Source organism: Periophthalmus magnuspinnatus, chromosome 19 (genome assembly GCF_009829125.3).
Source record: "Periophthalmus magnuspinnatus isolate fPerMag1 chromosome 19, fPerMag1.2.pri, whole genome shotgun sequence".
In the NCBI taxonomy this organism is placed as follows: domain Eukaryota; kingdom Metazoa; phylum Chordata; class Actinopteri; order Gobiiformes; family Gobiidae; genus Periophthalmus; species Periophthalmus magnuspinnatus.
Genome location: NC_047144.1, coordinates 26186213 through 26206196, shown reverse-complemented (window position 1 = coordinate 26206196; position 19984 = coordinate 26186213). Strand labels below are relative to the sequence as shown.

Below are 19984 nucleotides of genomic sequence, written 5' to 3'. Positions count from 1 at the left end.
TTGACAGCCGAGGCTCGCTGGTTTATAAGCCCGACAGCCCCGCCCCTCCTCCTTGTGCGTTAACGTCACGGGCGCACACACGCAAGCACACGCGCGCGTACACACACACACACACACACACACACACTTAGACACACGTACACGCGCTCCATTGAATATATCCTTCCCATTGTTGCGTCAGTCTGCTATTTCTAACGAACGGCCGATCAGGAGCGACTGTGGGAAGAGAACGCACTGACTACATCACTAAGTCTGCACAAACTTCCACCGAATTGTCAATTACTCTTTTAATGTTTACCAGAGTTACAAAGTTTGTACAAAAACAAAAAGGAAATTAGTTTTTGGAGCTGGTTAATGTATCCCAAGGCGCTTCCTAAAACCCAACAGACCGTTTAAAAGTTACAGCGTAAAACTAAGTATGTGCAAAAACATCCGGCTAATGTGTTACTTGGAAAACGCGCGGTGTTATATGTGTGAGTACTTCAAGCGTGAGTGCAGCAGTAATAATTATCGCCAATAGAGGGCACTCCTGCACGGGGACAAGTTTTGGATGGCATGCCAAGGGCCAAATTATACTCATATCTAATATGGTAATATATGCATGTATATTTTGACTAACACATATGCCTCTCTGCATATACCTCTCTGCATATGCCTCTCTGCATGTGTCAGACCTAAGGCAAAATGTAAAATTTGCAGATTGCATTTCTGAGAATCTACAGTAGCAATTTTTCAGGTTTGAAAACAAGGTATGACATGGTTTTGAATGAATGAATGTACGCATGACCTTACGCCATATTTTCAGTGTTTTTGTTTACATTACTGACGTGCTGCTGCACTTTCAGCTGTTGTTTGGTCAGTCAGCTGTCCATCTCTCCCTGTCTCTGTCATAGGTAAATAATGTGCTGACTACAAAATAAACAAAGATCACTTGGAGGACATTAGTTGGATTTGCCATTTCAGTCTTTATTTCAAGTATCTCTCGACAGATTTGTTTTGGTTTATCCTGATGAAACATTGATTATACCTATGCACAAGCATCGGCAAAAGAGTTTTATGTTACAATTTACTATTGTCACTTAATTTTAAATGCAGTTGCTGATAAAGTAGTACTCTAATGCAGATATGCAACAAACATTGTACAGTATGTTCTGCTTTAATTAAATGTGTTTTCAATGCACTGCATGAGCCACGGGCCATTTTGAGTGGGGGAGTGAAAATATTTTTTTAATTGATTTATATTGCCAACCTCATGTGAGGATACAACCCTGTAAACAGCTGCGGTTAACAGTTTCAGCCTAAATGGGCCTACAGTGTAATTAGCTCCTCCCTTTAGCCAGATAAGGCAGTGTCCACCTGTAATCTGACCAGAACTGAAAAATGGATGAGCAGTGAAACGTCTTCACTCCTACAACTTTTTGTCCAGTTGACAGATTTAACTTTGGCTTTTACTATGGATCAGACCTGGACGACTGAGGGATTACACAGACATACAAACCTGTTCTGTAGTCTGAGCTGGAGCACTTCCCATAGAAGATCTGATATGTGTGACTGGCCCCTGAGCCTCTGCACAGGCTGAAGATCAGAGGGGCCATTGTCTGTACGAGTGATCCTGCTGGTTACCCAGCTACCCTGTGCGTCACAGAGCTCACCAGTCAGCTAACTTTAACCATCTGCACCTCAGGCACTCCACAACACAAAAAGACTTTATAGAAGCAGAAAAATCAATCCGCTTCTGGTACAATGTTTGAGTCTGAACACAGTAGTGTGACATCTGCATTTTTTTCTGTTTAATTGTCTAATATGATAGTCTAATAAAGAAACAAACTGAGAAAAAAATAGTAGAGAATGTAAATGTATCCCTTAAGTAAACTTTTGGTGCTTTTCTCAAATAATACTACTGTTGAACTGATACCAACCACATAATCAGCTGAGCATTTACCCACACCGGGGAGATCATGGCCGTAGCAGAGCTGCTCTATCTACCAAAACCGTTTATTCACTTTTCCCGTGTTCCGCAGATTATTTTAAGATTACCTCAAGTGTTACAATGGACTTGGTATTGTTTCTAGTCTTCTAGTGGCCAAGTGTAATCCTTCAACTCTCTAGGTTTCTAAGTGCCATTAAGGCATGGATTGTTTTTCATCTATAGTTGATATACAGTTCAAATGAAACCACCCTGTTGACTGTGTGCCTTTATAATTTTACATGTTTATGAGACTGAAGTGGTAGGTCACTTAACAGCCTTACAGGTTAAGGGCTCATTAAGGTGACTTACAGTAAGGTAGAGTACATTAAATGTTATATGCAATGCTTCCTTGTTTAGCTGAAAATACCACATGATTTGAGCGTATTGAACTTAAGTGTTATAAATGTCTTTTGCAAGATGTAAGATAATGTAATCTACAAACTATAAAGGGTCATCTTAAGTGTCCTACAAATAATTTACTTTGTTTTTTAATCCAGTAGTAAATAATTAATACTGCAACTGTATATTTACTAAATGTTCTGAACAATTAAATATTACAATGACATTTGCCAGTTCATCATTGGTATGGTATGGTATGCTTTTATTTGAAACAGGGACAGTGCACGACATTACATTGACCTTAAAAACACCAAAGATGTCTGGTGCCAGGTTATAGCATAAATACTAATTTCCACCTGTAGTATGTTTAATAAAGCATTGTTTGTCTGACAGAAGCTGGAGTAGAGTGGAGCCTACAGTGACACATGAGGGATCAATTTTCCCAGTCTTTCATAAAGCCACTCATCCTTCCATCTGCACTGCTCAAATTTCACAGAGAAATGTCTGCTCCCTCCAGGAAACATAAAGAGAAGTGATGAAGACCACTTTATTTCAAGTCTTAAGCAGTAGATTTCTAAACTTAAGCAATATGTCTGGACATTTGTGATACTTAGCCATAATCAACTCAATGTAAATTAAAGATCAATTCAGGTATGATTTTTCCAGCATTTGTACTTAAAAAATATATATTTTGATGGCCTCATGTCAGACAAAGAACAAGGATTTAGACCCCAACGGTAGAGTTTTATTATTACTTAAACAATACATCCAGAAGCAGTTTATACAGTTCAGTAGGGTTATTGTGATTAGCACAGTAAAAACCCATTACTGCTGCTCTGACACAGGTCAGACCAGCAGCAATGTATAAATGTGACAGAGCATGGACAGTTGGTAAGTTATGAACATTTCGTGTTACATGTGAATACACCAACAATAATACTGGTCATCTTTAATGGTGCAACATTAGCACTGCACAGTATATGCACTTTTAATCACAGGTTGAGAGGTTTTTGTACAGTTTAGTTTTTCCCATGTTCTTATTAGTATAAAATTATTCATTAATTTAAATTAATTTAAATTGTCAAAATGCTATATTAAAATATAGCAATAATATTGATATTACAGTACTCAAGGCGATCACTGAATATCGCATGCCCTAATGTTGTGCAGCCCAATAGAATACATCATCAAAGACAATTTGAACAAAAGTGTGTTTTATATCCAAGCTGCTAACAGTTAAATGTACGTCAAACAGAACAGTCTGTGCAGTATAAAGAGGTCAGTTAAAATATAGTTTGAACAAAGAGATTGACCTTATAATCAATATTTAGTAGGTCATCCAAAGACTGACTTGCACACTCTTGAAATAATGTTTAAATTAAATAATAACTTTGTGTGTGATAGGTATGTGTAAACAGCATTTTAAAACAGTATTAAAGGTGGCATTATTTATTCTCACTTAGTTTTCCCTATATCCACATTAGAGGAAGGCATCCTGAGCAATAGTAGGATCCGAAGGCGTCTGGGAAGGAGGCCATTATTCATGCTTGTTACGCCGACTTCTCTCCTGATAGATGCAGTCTGTGAATGGTCTGTAAATACAGCAGAACAAACATAAAAAGGTACAATAAATCAGAGAGGAGAATGGCGTACCACTCAGTGCCAGGACCATACATGTGTTCAGTGATGCGCTAAGTGATGAGAAAATGACCATGTCCATTGTCCAACAGGAACTGCACATGTGCCTCTCCATGTAATAGCATATATTTAAGGCACCACTGACCCATATCTATATCATAGCAGTACCTGAGAATTATCCCTCTCATGACCAGTGTGGAAAGCAATTCATTTTCTCAGAGAAGCAATAAACTACCACTTATTAAAAAGAATGGGGCCTTTTACTAAATATCAATTGTATCTCTTGAGATAACCTTCTTGTATGATTAAAAAGGATGAATGAACTATGTACAATCAGCAGAGTTGAAAACAATGGGCAGATGATCGAAAAAGTGCATACATATAGTACAAGATTGCAACTTGGAGAGTTGTCTGAACTTCTATTTCAATACACACTATGGGTCCCATAAAACTGAAATCAAGTGAAATTCATTCATGCAGTCCACTCTGTCCTCAATTTTACCTAAATCAGATCATTCAGAATCAGTGCCACGGGCTATAGACAAATATAACACTATCCAATCTCCCCTCACAGCTTGTGGTGAAATGCCTTCTTTTCTGTAAATGACAGATTTCTTATGACTGGCAGAGCTGGTAAAGCTGTAGGGACATACATGTTTGCCTGGGCTCTCACTCACAGCATGTGGCTCTGTGACATTATCAGAAAAGAAGTCGTCCAATCTTATATTTATATAATTTCAATTTCAGAATCAGAATCAGAAGACTTTTATTGCCATCATCTGTGAACACAGTTCACAAACTAGGCACTTACTTCGGTGATAAAGTGCAACATAAAGCACACTGAATAAATATAAATACAAATAAGGCATGCAGAAAGTTAAAAAGATATGCTTAAAAAATAAAATAAAATAATTAAAGGTAGAAAATATATACAGCATAATAATAATAACAGCAGCATGAGAACAACAGTGCAAATGTGGCTTATTAAAGTGACCAGTATTATAAATTTGTTGAATAAATCAATTATACAAGCATTAAACATTAAACTCTGCAATGGTTTAATGTTATCAATTTCAGTTCCGTTTATTATGAGTGAGGAGTTTTATTTAAATTAAGTCACTATGATTTGGGTTTCAAGTTTAAACATGTAACATTTTGGTCGTATAGTGAAGTTTAATTTATCAACCAAATTTTCCAAACTATTTAGCTTCCACCACACAGGTTAGGGTGTCTTTTAGTGTCTGTACCAAATAGAGGATATGTACAGCTGTGTAGTCAATGCGGACATACAGACAGTGGCACATCTGCTCTGTCGCTGAAGCCACCTACATAATGGACGTGCTGATGAGTAAGTGCACACAGCAGCTGCTTCCAGAACGGGCTGCACATTTATGTATTCTGTGTATAGGGAGGAGAAATTCTAAGTCTGTATGTAGGGCACTCATAAACTAGATTTTGACTTGTCACGTATCTGCATGCAGCGGAGGATAGACTTCTGAGAAAAAAAAAAATCTTTAAACAGGGGGTATTACAATTTTATGGGGTATTAATTGCTAACCCCCTCCCCGAACCGCCACCTTAACGTGGTGGAGGGGTTTGAGCACCCGAATGATCCTGGGAGCTATGTTGTCGGGGGCTTCATGCCCCTGGTAGGGTCACCCATGGCAAACTGGTCCTGGGAGACGGGTCTGACTAAGAGCGGTTCAAAAGCCCATCATGAAGAGAAATCCAACAAGGCCAGTTACGTCGCCCGGACTGGCGTTACCGGGGCCCCACCCTGGAGCCAGGCCTGGGGTGGGTGCTCGGCAGTGAGCGCCTGGTGGCCGGGCCTTTCCCCACGGGGCCCGGTCGGGCCCAGCCCGATGGAACGACGTGGGGCCGTCCTCCCGTGGACCCACCACCTGCGGGAGGAGCCATGCGGGGCGGGTGCAGAGAGATCCGGGCGGCAGTCGAAGGCAGGGACCTCGGCGACCGGATCTCCGGACATGGAGACTAGCTCTGGGGACGTGGAATGTCACCTCGCTGGGGGGGAAGGAGCCTGAGCTTGTGCGGGAGGTTGAGCGTTACCGGCTAGATATAGTCAGCCTCACCTCCACGCACAGCTTGGGCTCTGGAACCCAACTTCTTGAGAGGGGTTGGACTCTCCATTTCTCTGGCGTTGCCCGCGGGGAGCAGCGGCGAGCTGGTGTGGGCTTGCTCATTGCCCCACAGCTCAGCCGCTGCATGTTGGGGTTCACTCCGGTGAACGAGAGAGTCCCTGCGCCTTCGGGTCGGGGACAGGTCTCTCACTGTTGTGTCGGCCTACGGGCCAAACAGCAGTGCAGAGTACCCGGCCTTCTTGGAGTCCCTGGGAGGGGTACTAGACAGTGCACCAACCGGGGACTCCATTGTTCTCCTGGGGGACTTCAACGCCCATGTGGGTAACGACAGTGACACTTGGAGGGGCGTGATTGGGAGGAACGGCCTCCCCGATCTGAACCCGAGTGGTGTTTTGTTATTGGACTTCTGTGCTAGTCACAGTTTGTCCATAACAAACACCATGTTCGAGCACAAGGGTGTCCATCGGTGCACGTGGCACCAGGACACTCTAGGTCGGAGGTCGATGATCGACTTTGTTGTCGTGTCATCTGACCTCCGACCGCGTGTCTTGGACACTCGGGTGATGAGAGGGGCTGAGCTGTCAACTGATCACCACCTGGTGGTGAGTTGGATCCGCTGGCGGAGGAGGAAGCCGGACAGACCTGGCAGGCCCAAGCGCATTGTGAGGGTCTGCTGGGAACGTCTGGTGGAGCCCTCTGTCAGGGGGGTCTTCAACTCCCACCTCCGGGAGAGCTTCTCCCTGATCCCAGGGGAGGTTGGAGACATGGACTCCGAGTGGGCCATGTTCTCCACCTCTATTGTCGATGCGGCTGCTCGTAGCTGTGGTCGTAAGGTCTGTGGTGCTTGTCGCGGCGGCAATCCCCCAACCCGGTGGTGGACACCGGAAGTCAGGGATGCCGTCAAGCTGAAGAAGGAGTCCTATCGAGCCTTGTTGGCTCGTGGGACTCCTGAGGCAGCTGATGAGTACCGGCGGGCCAAGTGTGCCGTGGCTCGGGCAGTCACAGAGGCAAAAACTCGGGGTTGGGAGGAGTTCGGGGAGGCCATGGAAGAGGACTATCGGACGGCCTCAAAGAGATTCTGGCAAACCGTCCGACGCCTCAGGAGGGGGAAGCAGTGCTTCACCAACACTGTTTACAGTGCGGGTGGAGAGCTGCTGACTTCGACTGGGGATGTTGTCGGGCGGTGGAAGGAATACTTTGAGGATCTCCTCAATCTCACGTTTTCCGAGGAGGAAGCAGAAACTGAGGACCCAGAGGCGGACTCGTCCATCACCCTGGCTGAAGTCACTGAGATGGTTGGCAAGCTCCTTGGTGGCAAGGCTCCGGGGGTGGACGAGATCCGTCCTGAGTACCTCAAGTCTCTGGATGTTGTGGGGCTGTCTTGGCTGACATGTCTCTGCAACATCGCGTGGCGGTCGGGGACAGTACCTGTGGAATGGCAGACCGGGGTGGTGGTCCCTCTGTATAAGAAGGGGGACCGGAGGGTGTGTTCCAATTACAGGGGAATCACACTCCTCAGCCTTCCCGGTAGGTCTATGCCAGGGTACTGGAGAGGAGAATCCGACCGATAGTCGAACCTCGGATTCAGGAGGAGCAGTATGGTTTTCGTCCTGGTCGTGGAACACTGGACCAGCTCTATACTCTCCATCAGGTCCTCGAGGGCTCATGGGAGTATGCCCAACCAGTCCACATGTGTTTTGTGGATCTGGAGAAGGCATTCGACCGTGTCCCTCGTGGTGTCCTTTGGGGGGTGCTCTGGGAGTATGGGGTCCGGGGCTCTCTGCTAAGGGCTGTCCGGTCCCTGTATGACCGGAGCAGGAGCTGTGTTCGCATTGCCGGCAGTAAGTCAGACCTGTTCCCGATGCATGTTGGACTCCGCCAGGGCTGCCCTTTGTGAACGGTTCTGTTCATTATATTTATGGACAGAATTTCTAGGCGCCGGAGGGGGCCTGTTTGGGAACCACAGGATTTCATCTCTGCTGTTTGCAGATGATGTTGTCCTGATGGCTTCTTCAAGCCAGGACCTGCAGCAGGCACTGGGGCGGTTTGCAGCCGAGTGTGAAGCGGCTGGGATGAGAATCAGCTCCTCCAAATCCGAGGCCATGGTTCTCGACCGGAAAAAGGTGATTTGCTCTCTCCGGGTGGGTGGTGAGTCTCTGCCCCAAGTGGAGGAGTTCAAGTATCTCGGGGTCTTGTTCACGAGTGAGGGAAGGATGGAGCGGGAGATTGACAGGCGGATCGGTGCAGCGTCTGCAGTGATGCGGTCGCTGTATCGGTCCGTTGTGGTAAAGAAGGAGCTGAGCCGGAAGGCGAAGCTCTCGATTTACCGGTCAATCTACGTTCCTACCCTCACCTATGGTCATGAGCTCTGGGTAATGACCGAAAGGACAAGATCGCGGATACAAGCGGCTGTCTCTCGGCTGGCCTGGGAACGCCTTGGGGTCCCACCGGAGGAGCTGGAGGACGTGTCCGGGGTGAGGGAAGTCTGGGAGTCCCTGCTTAGACTGCTGCCCCCGCGACCCGGCCCCGGATAAGCGGAAGAAAATGGATGGATGGATTAATTGCTAACACATTACATATTTAGATCACCATGTTACCTTCTATTGTTTTGAGAGTGATATATTTGCTGAAACAATGCATTAACATTCAAGTTTCAGTTTGGGCTTTGGCGCACTGAATCCCCCCTCCCTTTTCTCTCCGTGCTAAGTTACTCACTCTTCAAAGTGCTATCACATTACATTCAGCATGCATTTCGCTAATGAAACTACTGCAAATTACAACAGGTTTGTGAAGTTGTAGAGTATTGTTTTGCATTATGCTTTTGTATATTTACTGAAAATTTCCAAGTGGGAGCATGGGTGTCGTAGGCTTGTGGGCTGTCCTTAGGATCATACAGTTAACCATAACGAGGGTTCAAATAGGGCCCAGGAGAGATTGCTAATTTACTCAAACTTGCGTGGATGACATCTAAAACCCCCAGGCATGTTTTTGATGAGAGAACATTATAACGTGGTGGAAAGCTTCAAGACGTTGATATTGCATAATACCCCTTTTTAAAACCCACCAGGTCTAATGTTGTACTCTATAAGAATAATAAATAAAACTAGAATACATACCCTTCAAATTGAATTGCCACCTTGTATGCCGCTGCTACAATTACTGTCAGGATCAAACCAACGGGACTTGAGCCACTAAAAACACACACAAAAAAAGGAAGAAAGGTTAGATTTCTGTCTCATTGTTTGAGGTGTCCACCAAAGAAGAGTTGTGTAATATTAACAACTAAACAAAACTCAGATGTTGTTGTTAGACTAATTCTGCAATGCAAATCATATCAATAAAAAAAATAAAAAATCACAACCGTTTTGTAGCCTGGCACCATTAGTCTCCTTGTGGTATCATGTGACAAGCAAATTTGTAGATTTGCTGTATTATTAAGTCCTAAAACACTTTAACTTGTGGACTTTGGAAGACATTTTGCTTTGACATGTCCTTTTGGGTTTTTTGCTCACGTGCAATCTGACCTGTTTGACCCACTAATTGTGAACCATACATCTGCGATCAACACTACTCAGCCATCTTGGTTTTATAACAAGGGCCGACCCACAAACATATATCATAGCCTGGGTATTACTCTCTTTTATAAATGTAAGAATTTGGGTTTCTGATTATTAGGAATGCATGATGGAATAAAATAAATACCACCCTCATTAGAGAACATAAGAAATAAGAAAACATGCTAAAAATCAATTGTAGCGATTACGTTTAAAATATTCTTTGTATATTTTTACTAGGGTATTGTGATGAAGATACTGCAGTTTTTTCCAGGTAACTTGAGTCAATAATTTCTGACCGCACACAACATAAAGTAATTCATATCTAATCTTGATTGCTAAAAATTAGTAAAAAGCCAACTAAAAACTAAAAATAGGTTAGGTATGACGTACTCCTTCTCATAGCTCCCTCATCAGCCCATGTAGCCTAGATATGTTCTCTAATTGACAGACAGTAGACAGGTCACATGTGCTCTAAGGCAAGCCGTGCCGGGATTCATGTTTTCTTTGTTCTACTTAACAATGCACAAATGATACCTGACCTGGCTTTTAAACAACCCTGGTGCAGTCTCTCATGCACACCTATGAACAGAAAGTAATCAAAAGTAATAGGCGCATACCCGTGTTTGAAAAAGTAACACTGACCTACTTTTGGTATGACAGTTAAAGAGTCATGCAAATCTGCCCCACAAATGCACCATACACAGCATCAACAAGTTTTCAAAGGTTTATGTGTTTGATACTAGTGGCCAAAATTAAATATTTTTTTGCCCTTATCAAGATTATTTGAGATGAGATAAAAGGGAAGTGTTTGGCTGGTCATCTGCCACTGCCAGCTATTTTTATTATTTCTGACGGCACTGTGTCAACTATAAATGTTTGCCTCTTTGATGTTGTACAATTATCAGACACTGTTGGATCTTCAAGCCTCCTCCACGCAATTTTATGCCCAACACCCGGGATGGGCACAGAACAGTGTCACCATTGCTATTAGCCATCCCAGGTCATCTTTTACACATACCTGTCACCTCTCAAGAAATGCTCCCGTTGCCATAGCAAACATGGTGAGACTGTAGACCTACATGGATCTGAGGCTTCCCTGAAAGATTCTGGAACTGCTTGTCACCTGTTTCCCTCACATCACAACCATACCGGAGTGGATCCCTGGAACTTGCGATCTGTTCCTCAGGTTCTTCAGACTGCCGAAAACCTAGAACTGGTAAAGCTGCTGAGCTTTACCAGGGCTAGGTTTTCAGTGAATGCCACATCACAGTAAGGACTAAGGACTATTTTGTGTCCAGCGGACACTATAGGGTCATCAGTTTTGTCAGATGTTAATGGCAACCTGGGCCTGATCCAACTGTGCTTTCAAATCTCCAAGTTGCCATTTTTATCAAAGGTTTTAGAAAAACATGTTTACACTAAGTAAATTCCACACCTACATGAGTACCTTGTGGTCTTCCAGTCTGGTCTTAGAGCAATGCACAGTACTAGGTCAGCGTTGTACCCCTCTGAGCTCCTCCATAAAAAGGAGAGGTCTCTGCTGTCCCTGTTTTTAAATCTCTTCTTAAAACACACTTGTTCATTTTGGACTTTGACACAGTTTGAGTTTGAGTGTGTTTTGATATTGTGGCACTTTGTTCAACCTGTTTTTAAAGTGTTATCAAGTTAAAGACTATATTAATCAAATAAGTACAGGGTCCACTAGAGAAACAGATGGATGAGTTTGTCTGTAGCAAACTGTGACATCCTTCTTCCCCCCACAAGATAAATAGATACATATTTTATGTAATAGAAGACCAGATTATTTATTTTTTTAACATTATGCCGCCTGAAATGTAAGTGCAGGGCAGACAAATTGTGAGAAAAAGTAGTAGAAAAAAGTAATAGTAAGTAAAAGTTAGTAGCATAATACGTGTAAGTGTTCTCTCCTTAAATTACTAACAGTTAAGCTATGTGTTATATAGACATTTAATGTATTGTCATCTCAGGTCCCATATTGCAATACACTAGAATACATTGTAAAAGTGCAAAATCCAAGTAACATTGATTTACATGGTATTTTCTTATCAGAGACTTAATAGAGAACTAAACACATTCCAAAATTTCACATATACATGTCAGCATGGCCTATTAAAAAGTGAATGCATTGTTCCGTTTTGTTCCTTCAGTTCCTTCACTGTTACATAATGCTGTTGAAAAGTTTTTAAAGTGGAGTTCAAGGACATTGTGCCCAGATAAACTTTGGTCAAGAAGAATAGATTGTATGATCTGAACAAGATCATGTCTGGTTGGATTATGAAAATATTAGCATACAGAATGTGTACTGCAGTATATGTAGTATTTTATGATTACCATGATTATAGTAAATGACCGGGGTCATTCACAGATATTTGTCAATATAAAGAAATGCATTTTACCATCAATATATAGATTTTATCCAATTCTATTAGTAAAATCAACATGTTAAATCTGTCAGCAGGACAAAAAGTTGTAGGAGTGAAGACATTTTGTTGCTCATCCAGGAGACTTCTTCAGGTCTGGTCAGACTGACACTGCCTTATATCTGTCTGGAGGGAGGAGCTAAATGCACTGAAACTAAAAACACCTATTGTTCACAGTTTCAGTGTCCATCAGTGATTTGATCAGAAATGAAGAAGTGGCTTGGATGAGCAGCGAAAAGTCTTTACTCCAACAACTTTTTGTCCAGTTGACAGATTTAACATTTTGCTTACACTATGGATCAGACCTGGACAACTGAGGGATTACACATCCAATTGTAGTATATATATATATATATATATATATATATATATATATATATATATATAAAAATCTGCAAATAATTGTACAGAGGTTGGATAATCTGTAGGACCATTTATCAATAGAGTTTTAAAATAACCATTTCATTACATAGACAATGGTGAATCATGCTATTGTCAAACACAATTTCTCTTATGGGGCATCTGGGGTGAGTTCAGTAAGTGGCCTAATTAGTGCATCTCAACTTCTGCGAGGGACTAGAGGTGTGACTTACTGCTCTTCATACTCATCAGTAGAAGCTTCAATACAAGCTGTGCACAAGAGATTTCGGAGACATTTTGGTACATTGGGGGTGAAGTACCAGTAGCACTCAGGTTATAGGGCTTTTAATTACGACTGAGCATCTGACAAGTTCATATTACATAAAGATCAGAACAACAATGATGAATGATAAAAGATGAGCAACGGATGTAGGGTGTGAATAATGCAATACGAGCCGGGTCTTTCAGTGGAGACCTGGTAGATGGCTCCATGGAGACAAAGTTAAAAATAAATATTTACATATAAATATTCTCCATGAAGATTGATCAGTGTGTGGTCTGTGGAGAAACAATCCCCCTCACAGCAAGGATGCATGGTTTTCAAGATTTTTTGTGCAATGAAAAGACCTGCAATTAAGTAAATGCATGCCTTTATTTCAATTCCTTTTTTATTGACTGAACCTTTACATGGTGTGGCTCAAAACTTATATATGGGTTTTGAGCTGTTGCCAACCAAACTTATAACTGCCAGTGGCTGCATACAATAAAACAGTTATGCATATAAAAGGCGAGGAGAAAGAAGTGTTTTATAATCAAAGCAAAGTATGCAATGCCAGGATTGATCTACTAAATTTTGGGTGAAAAACTGGTGTCTGTAGCCATCTCTTGGTACTTCAAGCTTAGATTCAAGCAAAACTTGCATTGTTTGTGTATGCTCCCATTGTAGCAAGATTATAACGTCCAATATTCCCATAATCCATTGTATTTTTTTAATATATGTCCCATCAGTGTAATCAATGGAATTGGACAGAGCAAAACTAAGAAAACTGGTCATAGCTATTCACAACAAAGTGAGGCTTTTGCTATGTTTTCAGGAAAGTCTTGGAGTGCTTGCCTAGCAACGTGCCTTATATTGCAGTTTCAGTTGTCATAGAGACTAAGCATACATGAAAAATTTCTACTTGCCGGGAATTTGCACCCACCTGTGATTTATGACTCTGTATTTAGAAGGTTTGTGATGAGTGGTTTCAGACCATCAACTAATTATGATTAGGCTTCAACCTTATCATAATAAGGGTGGCTGTAATGGGCAGTCTTGGCATGGCATAAAGGCATTGTGCAGATATAGTTTATCTTGTGCAAACTGTTCAGAAATATGTGTCTGAAATGAATCGCTCATTTAACATGTGTATTGGACCTATGGATGGTGATGTTTTACTTAAAAAGTGAATATGATTTAAATATATTTGTGCAAATAAAAACTTACATAAGCGCTAAACCAAGGTAGTTGGCAGTGCTGCCCCAATACATGGGGTTGTCTATGAGGTTGAATGGAAAACCTGTCACCTTCTCATCCATCAAGATGCCAAAGTAATCACCTGAAAAGTACCATACATACATTGTTATTAGAGACAAAAAATGGCAGTGTCTGCAGTACTATTTGTTGTTGTATGTTTATGGTGGTAAATGGTGGCATAATAATTGGAACAAGACACACAACATTTACAGAATGCTGAAACTTCCTGTTGCTTTTTGACCCACAAACATCTTGAATACATTGAGTAAGACTAGATTGTGGTCAGTTGTCATACCAGTCCATGATAACTGGTTCACTGGGGGTGTCTGAATAAGGAAAACAACAAGTGAACTAGGACACAGCTAACCTAATCGCTTTTTATTCCTCACCATGTAATGAACTGTCCCTGTATTGTGTACAGATAGACGTAATCTGACCCATTTTTAGTATAACAGGACATGAACATTCAAATGGTATTGAAGTCATTCCTAGTAAGTCCCCCTAAATTGTTGCATTAACACATGTGGTGAACGTTGCCCTGTTTTTATTTATTTATTTTGTTATCCACCATTATTATATAAGAATTTGGATTACAGCAGGTCAGTTAAACCAAATGTGGGTGGGATGGAATGGGACATGTAAACAAATGTGTTCTGAAAAGGAAAACAACATGTAAATGGCTAACCTAATTTCTGACCTCAAAACTGACTAGAGATATTTATTCATATTCAAAGGAAGACTGTTGTTCAATTGCAATTATGTATATGGTCAACCTGGATTTTTTGATGTGTGCTATATTCAATTCAATTCATTTTATTTTTGTAATGCCCAAAATCACAACAACAGTTGTCTTGAAGGGTGTTCATGTTTTGGTTGATGGGGGAAACCGGAGTACCCGGAGGAAACCCATCCAGACACGGCGAGAAACATGCAAAACTCCACACAGAAAGGCCTGGGTGACCCGGGGATCGAACCAAACCTTCTGGCCCGAGGAATTGTGTAATTAGATTGTATTGATATGTTTGTTTTCGTTCCAGAGTCGTAGCTTCCAATCATCAGGTCACGGTGACTCAAAGAGGCTTAATATAGAGCCAAGAGGGCACACTAATTCCCTGCACACCTACACAAACGACATAAGCAGGTGTTTGTGTGGAAAGAAATAGATCAGTTGCCTGGCCAGTCAAAAATACACGCTTCTCCAAAACTTTACAAAGACATATAGTCTGGACATTGGTTTTATCTCCCAGTATTCAGGTGGATAAGCCAATCAAGGACAAACATAATCCATTTGTATAGAAAAAAACAAAAATGCTTATAAGGAAAAGATTTTGGCAGATTTTGGCTCTGAGGTTAGATAAGTATGGTGTACTACTCTACTAGTGGGGATTTTTTTTGTTTTGTTGGTGCTATAATAAAATTTGAGCTGAAAAAAGTTGAATAAATAACTTCTATGATGTAACTACTTAATTCTTCTATTTATTTTTTTCAGCTCATAATTTTGATGGCATTGTACATTTAGAACATACATTGTACATTAGCTTTGTCAAGATGATCAGTTTGTTTCAATGTTCTAGTTTATTGCATATATTGTCCCTTATATTGCTCCCTTAGACATAGGGTGAGGAGCTCAGTCACACTAGAGGGACTCAGAGTAGAGCCGTTGCTCCTCCACATCGAGAGGAGCCAGTTGAGGTGGCTCGGGCATCTGCTCAGGATGCCTCCTGGACGCCTTCCTAGAGAGATATTCCGGGCATGTCCCACCAGGAGAGGCCCCGCGGAAGACCCAGGATACACTGGGGTAAGGGAAGTCTGGGAGTCCCTGCTTAGACTGCTGCCCCCGCGACCCGGCCCCGGATAAGAGGAAGAAAATAGATGGATGGCCTATATTGTGATATATTGTCACCAATATATCTTACTTCAAAATTATCATGACCAGCCTACATCCCAGGGCCTTCTTAAAGTCACACATAGTAAAAGTAATGAGACAGGGAACTTAATAGCATTGGTTTTAGTGGAGCTGAACAATTTTGGAAAAAAAAAAAAAAAACATAACTTAAATGTTCCTGACAAACGTTTTAATAGTACAGTCCAGATGGTCTTAAATAAATGCACATCTTAAATAAGTCCAGTGAGAAAGAACAGGTTTTATACACTAACCTAAAGGATTATTAGGAACACCTGTTCAATTTCTCCTTAATGCAACTATCTAATCAACCAATCACATGACAGTTGCTTCAATGCATTTAGAGGTGTGGTCCTGGTCAAGACAATCTCCTGAACTCCAAACTGAATGTCAGAATGGGAAAGAAAGATGATTTAAGCAATTTTGAGCGTGGCATGTTTGTTGGTTCCAGACGGGCCGGTCTGAGTATTTCACAATCTGCTCAGTTAGTGAGATTTTCACGCACAACCATTTCTAGGGTTTACAAAGAACGGTGTGAAAAGGGAAAAGCATCCAGTATGCAGCAGTCCTGTGGGCGAAAATGCCTTGTTGATGCTAGAGGTCAGAGGAGAATGGGCCGAGTGATTCAAGCTGATAGAAGAGCAACGTTGACTGAAATAACCACTCGTTACAACTGAGGAATGCAGCAAAGCATTTGTGAAGTCACAACACGCACAACCTTGAGGCGGATGGGCTACAACAGCAGAAGACACCACCGGGTACCACTCATCTCCACTACAAATAGGAAAAAGAGGCGACAATTTGCACGAGCTCACCAAAATTGGACAGTTGAAGACTGGAAAAATGTTGCCTGGTCTGATGAGTCTCGATTTCTGTTGAGACATTCAAATGGTAGAGTCAGAATTTGGCATAAACAGAATGAGAACATGGATCCATCATGCCTTGTTACCACTGTGCAGGCTGGTGGTGGTGGTGCAATGGTATGGGGGATGTTTTCTTGGCCCCTTTAGGTCCCTTAGTGCCAATTGGGCATCGTTTAAATGCCACGGGCTACCTGAACATTGTTTCTGATCATGTCCATCCCTTCATGACCACCATGTACCCATCCTCTGATGACTACTTCCAGCAGGATAATGCACCATGTCATAAAGCTCGAATCATTTCAAATTGGTTTTTTGAACATGACAATGAGTTCACTGTACTACAATGGCCCCCACAGTCACCAGATTTCAACCCGATAGAGCATCTTTGGGATGTGGTGGAACGGGAGGTTCGTGCCCTGGATGTGCATCCCACAAATCTCCAACTGCAAGATGCTATCCTATCAATGTGGGCCAACATTTCTAAAGAATGCTTTCAGCACCTTGTTGAATCAATGCCACATAGAATTAAGGCAGTTCTGAAGGCGAAAGGGGGTCAAACACCGTATTAGTATGGTGTTCCTAATAATCCTTCAGGTGAGTGTACATACAAGGTGGAATATTGCATGATTTGACTGCACTTAGTATAAAAACTACAGCTGTGAATAGGCTATCCTTAGGACACATTTGTAATGTGACTCTTTTTAAGAATTGTATTGCCAATCACTTGCATTAAAGTCATTGTTGGAATATATTTAAATGCAGTAACATTTAAATGCAGTAGAAGATTTGCATGTGCTTTAACAGATACCCAATTTCCAAAGTCACCATAACACTATGTTGTATACAAGATGTACATACTAACATGCTCTCACATGCACAGACCACCACCCACACACACTTACACCTTCTGCTTGTCCAGCTGCCTGGTTCTGTCACCATATTGGAGTTTACTTGAAGTGTGTTAAAGTGAAGGGAAACAACAATGATATTAATGCAAATATGGATTTATAACATGACCTAAAAACAAAAGTTGTGATAAATAAGTGTTTTCAAGTGTGTTTATCCCCTGCTCTCTCTCTGTCCTAAAATAGTCTTTTACTTAAAAATGCTGGATAACCTTTACATAAATCGTTTGAAGTGGCCAACCAAGGCTGAGTTAATCCAAGTCTAATCAAATGCAGTTCAGACACCCCACAGCATTTATATTGATATTTTGCAAACAATAATGAGATGCAGTATATAGTGTATTGAAGAACAAAATTGGGTGCAAAATGTGGACACTCACCCAGGAATGTTCCAGTAAATCCCAGAGCCAAGAAGCTGCTGACAACCAGCACAGTGCCCGCCATCATGAAAACCACACCCGTGTAGTACACTTCTGTCTGCTCCAGCACCTCCCACCGGGGCTGTGTCTTCATGGCCACGGTCATACTGGATAAGACACACACTACAGGCATCAGAACATGCTGTATTCTAGGGCTTAAGAAACACAAACATCTCTTTGAATGTCTACAAAAAAATCTGATAGAAACATAGATAGATAGACATCAGATAAGTTTGAAAAAAAAAAGTCTTATCATTTTATCAGCCTTGTATTTTCAAAAGCTTAGTAGAGTGAAAAAAAAAAAAGGCTGAAGGTAATGGAGTAATTCAATTTCATTTAACCAACACTACCTGTGTCTCTCTTTAATGTCTCACACTACAGATGCACTGTTGGGAGGATGAAATGTAAAGCTCTCTTTGCTATTTAGTTCATTCAGTTCACAGAAAATGTTTACACTTCCTTGTAATTTACAAAGAACGAACTATTAACAGTTTAAGCATGTTTGGCACAAAGAAGCAAGTGTAACTTTTCCATAGAGAAATACAACAAGAAGAACAAGCACAACTTGCGTAAATGGGTATGAGCATGTAGATAATGGAAATCTTTATTGAATTATGTTCCACTAAACATACAAATACATCAGCAAGCAGGTTCTTGGATTGCCTGAAGCAAAGTAAATAATATATAACTATAAAATAATAATATATAAAAAACTACCAGGATTCTACTAAATTAACTGAATTCTCCAAAGCATTAAAGCAAAGCAAATCTTCAGTTTCTCTGCCTCCCACCAGCCTTTTAAGTGTATCGGAACTAAAGAATGAACTAAAGTGCATCACAAGAAAGCTTTTAGCTTTATTTGTCATCATACTAGATCATTAAGATGTTTTGCGATATAGCTTTTAGAAACTGTGTACTTCATTAGACTGGTGGTGTATTAATAGAGCTTGGGATTGTATGTCAAAATCTTCAAATTGGAGACACATTAGCAAAAGCAATATTTAAAAAAAAAAAGTAAACAAAAGTAAAACTAATAAGATGAGGGGTCACTCTTGGTAAAATACCTGTATCACAATATAGAGTCAATGCAAACGATCATAATGACCAGTGCGACTGCCTTGTGGTAGGCAAAAAAGACAACACAGCAAACAGAGAATGCCTACAGCTATAAATATTAAAATCAGAGTTGATGTTGTATCAAATGTTCTCTGGATTGTGGCTGGGACCAAAGAAAATAGGGGCCTCTGGCTAGCACCAGAAATCCTGGAAAAAACAATTGCAGCAATTGCACAGATTTAAATAAACACTAAGATAAGTGTTTAGCATCTTTAAACTTCAATAGGTTAATTAGGTGAACTGGAAATCAGAACGTAATACTATTGCATTCACAGGCTTGACAACCCTCTAGTTCTTTAGTGTTATAAGAACAAATCATAAAATGTATTTTTTGAGCAGCTTAAAAAAAACCCAATGGTAAACATAATTTTAACAAAAAAACATAAGAAACAATGCCCAAAAGGAGTACATAGAAGAAAATAGCTTATTATGCACCTTTCAACCTCACCCTGCACCCAATGTGCATTCTAATGGAAAAACAGGTGGAAGTGGTTAGATTTTTCTTTTTTCTTTACTTTTTTTTTTTTTTTTTTTTTTTTTTTTTTTTTGTGTAATCGGTCAATAAGTGCACCCCTGCGGAGAGATTCTGAAATAAAACACACTTCCTGGTTTGAAAAAAAAATGGTTGAGAGTAGTAGTTTTGGGGTCCTTTGGGAGAAAGTAGGTCAGAGGGTCGATGCTGAGAACTTTATGCCTATGTTGCTTTGTTAGGCGAACATGACATGACATAATTGGCTACTGCTGTGGGTTAGATGCGGTAAGGCATGCCCAGGGGAGGCATGCTGCTGGGATTTTGGATTGGAAAGCAGACATGTAGGGAAAGGGGGGGTCAGTGTGGGAGAGAGACCACTCGCTACAT

General features: G+C 41.3%; 1 protein-coding gene across 1 annotated transcript in view; it reads right to left on the bottom strand.

Moving 5' to 3' along the window:
• Positions 1-2547: 2547 nt before the first annotated feature.
• The window catches only part of pemt (phosphatidylethanolamine N-methyltransferase), a 57950-nt gene continuing 40513 nt past the window's right edge, over positions 2548-19984 (bottom strand). The window contains exons 4-7 of the mRNA XM_033984759.2: positions 17971-18116; positions 13890-14001; positions 9162-9236; positions 2548-3900 (exon numbers count right to left, since the gene is read on the bottom strand). Coding sequence (XP_033840650.1) covers positions 3846-3900; positions 9162-9236; positions 13890-14001; positions 17971-18116 — 388 coding nt within the window. The 3' untranslated portion in view covers positions 2548-3845. The remainder of the gene's footprint in view (positions 3901-9161; positions 9237-13889; positions 14002-17970; positions 18117-19984) is intronic.